Source organism: Lolium rigidum, chromosome 6 (assembly GCF_022539505.1).
Source record: "Lolium rigidum isolate FL_2022 chromosome 6, APGP_CSIRO_Lrig_0.1, whole genome shotgun sequence".
NCBI lineage: Eukaryota > Viridiplantae > Streptophyta > Magnoliopsida > Poales > Poaceae > Lolium > Lolium rigidum.
Genome location: NC_061513.1, coordinates 34570033 through 34572173, shown reverse-complemented (window position 1 = coordinate 34572173; position 2141 = coordinate 34570033). Strand labels below are relative to the sequence as shown.

Genomic DNA, 2141 nt, shown 5'->3' with positions numbered 1-2141 from the left:
ACCGAATCCTCCGGAAATCTTGAAAACTCACCAGCCAAATCAGCTCGCGCCATTTGTTGCCTCCCACGGCGAGAACCCAGAGCCGTTGCCCCGACCCCGGGTCGAGGCCGACATATGTCGGCACGCACAGAGCGAGGCAGATACTTGTATATCTAGGCGCCACCGGACGGAAATATCTGTGCCCACGTAGGAGTGACCCCCAACGACCACACCAAGCAGAGCACGAACAGCTCGCGGCTTCCTTATCCGGTTCTGCGGCCGGAGATCTATCCATCAGGTGGCTTCGTTCATGGGCAGCGAGTGCAAGGGTCACCAGTTCCAGGACGATGATGGCGGCGGCGGCGGCCCGGGCGCCATCGCGCCGTTCGTGGCGAAGACGTTCCACATGGTCAGCGACCCGGCCACGGACGCCGTCGTGCGCTGGGGCGGCGCCAGCAACACCTTCCTCGTCCTCGACCCCGCCGCCTTCTCCGACTTCCTCCTCCCCGCCTACTTCAAGCACCGCAACTTCGCCAGCTTCGTCCGACAGCTCAACACCTACGTACGTACGCGCGTACCTCTCCTCTGCTTCAACTTCAAGCTGGACTTACCTCACCAGTGTGCCTGTGCTGACTTTGCCTCTCTTTGTTCTCAGGGTTTCCGCAAGATCGATCCGGACAGGTGGGAGTTCGCGCACGAGTCGTTCCTGCGCGGGCAGGCCAAGCTGCTGCCGCTGATCGCGCGCAAGAAGAAGAAGGCCGGTTCAGCGGGTAGCAGGGAGCTATGCGAGGAGGAGGCGGAGGAGGTGCGGGGCACGATCCAGGCGGTGCGGACGCTGCGGGACGAGCGGAGGGGCATGGAGGAGGAGCTGCAGGCCATGGACCGCAGGCTCCGCGCCGCCGAGAACCGGCCGGGCCAGATGATGGCGTTCCTCGGCAAGCTCGCAGACGACCCTGCCGTGGTGCTGCGCGCGATGGTCGCCAAGAAGGAGGAGCTGGCCGTGGCCGGTGGCGACGGTTCCAGCCCGGAGAAGAGGAGGCGGATCGGGGCCGAGGCCGGAGCCGGAGCCGGACGCAGCGCCGACGGCGCCGAGGTGGTCCAGAGCAGGGCACCGCCGTTCCCCTTCTCTGCTATGGGACAAGTGTTCTACTAGGGGGCTTCCACAGTAGATGGATAGGTGTACACGTGTGATGTGTATATTATGCCATGTGACCGTGAACATATTGTAAGTTAGTGCGGCTACGTTGCAGATAGAAGAGTCTCTGCCTTCGCGGACGTTGAACCTGTGTGTATATCAATATGCTAATCTAAATGCTTTGTTCATTTGGCGTATACTAAGAGCAGTATTGACAATCCAGGCGGCGGAAAAAAACACAAACCCGTTCTCCTCGCCGGCGATACCGCCGATCCGCTCCGCCTCTAGTGGCCTTGTGGCCTTGGAGGTGTGGCGGACCACGGTTCCTCGCTGGCGGGGAGTTTCCGTTCTTAATTTAATTTACTTTTCGGTCTCTTTTTTGGGATTGTGAGGCGGCGGCTACATCCTGAAGTCAGAATAAAGTACTCCCCGCCCTATTCTCGCTCCGGTGGTGCATCTAGCGCTGACGGAGGGCGTGTGGAGTTGTGTGCCCGTCGGATCTTCTGGGATCTGGTCGGTTTTCGTCTTCGTTGGTGTGGTTTCATGTCAGTCTCTTCCGATCTACGGTTGTCATCATTGGCGATGGTTGCTGCTCTGGTGCGCTGGTCCTTTGGGACCTTCGCACGACGACTTCCCGTCTGTCTACTACAACAAGCTCTACTATGACAAGCTTTGCCTGACTCCAGCGATGGAGGGGCGAGGACAGCGGCGCGCCTTCGGCTCGTGCTAGTGTTTGTAGTCGTCGCTAGGTGGTTCGAGTACCAATTTGTAATTTTCTTTACGTTTTGGATTATTTGTACTACTGTTGATGATTATTAATAGATCGATGGATTTCTCGCAAAAAAAAGAGAGCAGTATCATTTATCGTGGAAATTATGTAGCCAAGATAAGCAACAAAAAAAAATATAATTGATATCATTAATAGGCTTAAAATGGAGGGGCACGGTACTAAAATATTAAAAGGCCGCCCAAAAAAATTCTAATTATTCTTAAATGGGCTGGCCCAATTAGTATAGTAAAACGCCAC

The 2141-nt window shown here is 56.6% G+C and overlaps 1 protein-coding gene across 1 annotated transcript; it reads left to right on the top strand.

The window, feature by feature from the left end:
• The first annotated feature begins 289 nt into the window (after positions 1-289).
• LOC124667812 (heat stress transcription factor C-1b-like) lies at positions 290-1311 on the top strand. Its single transcript, XM_047205055.1, has 2 exons — positions 290-541; positions 635-1311. The coding sequence occupies exons 1-2, from the start codon at positions 290-292 to the stop codon at positions 1130-1132; spliced, it is 750 nt and encodes a 249-aa protein (XP_047061011.1). The 3' UTR covers positions 1133-1311.
• Positions 1312-2141: the final 830 nt, after the last annotated feature.

What these genes read in the sequence shown, in the direction of transcription:
- LOC124667812 (XM_047205055.1), top strand. Translation starts at nt 290, where the DNA reads ATGGGCAGCGAGTGCAAGGGTCACCAGTTCCAGGACGATGATGGCGGC. An exon ending in TCCGACAGCTCAACACCTAC is followed by an intron (nt 542 to 634) that starts GTACGTACGCGC and finishes CTTTGTTCTCAG; the next exon opens with GGTTTCCGCAAGATCGATCC.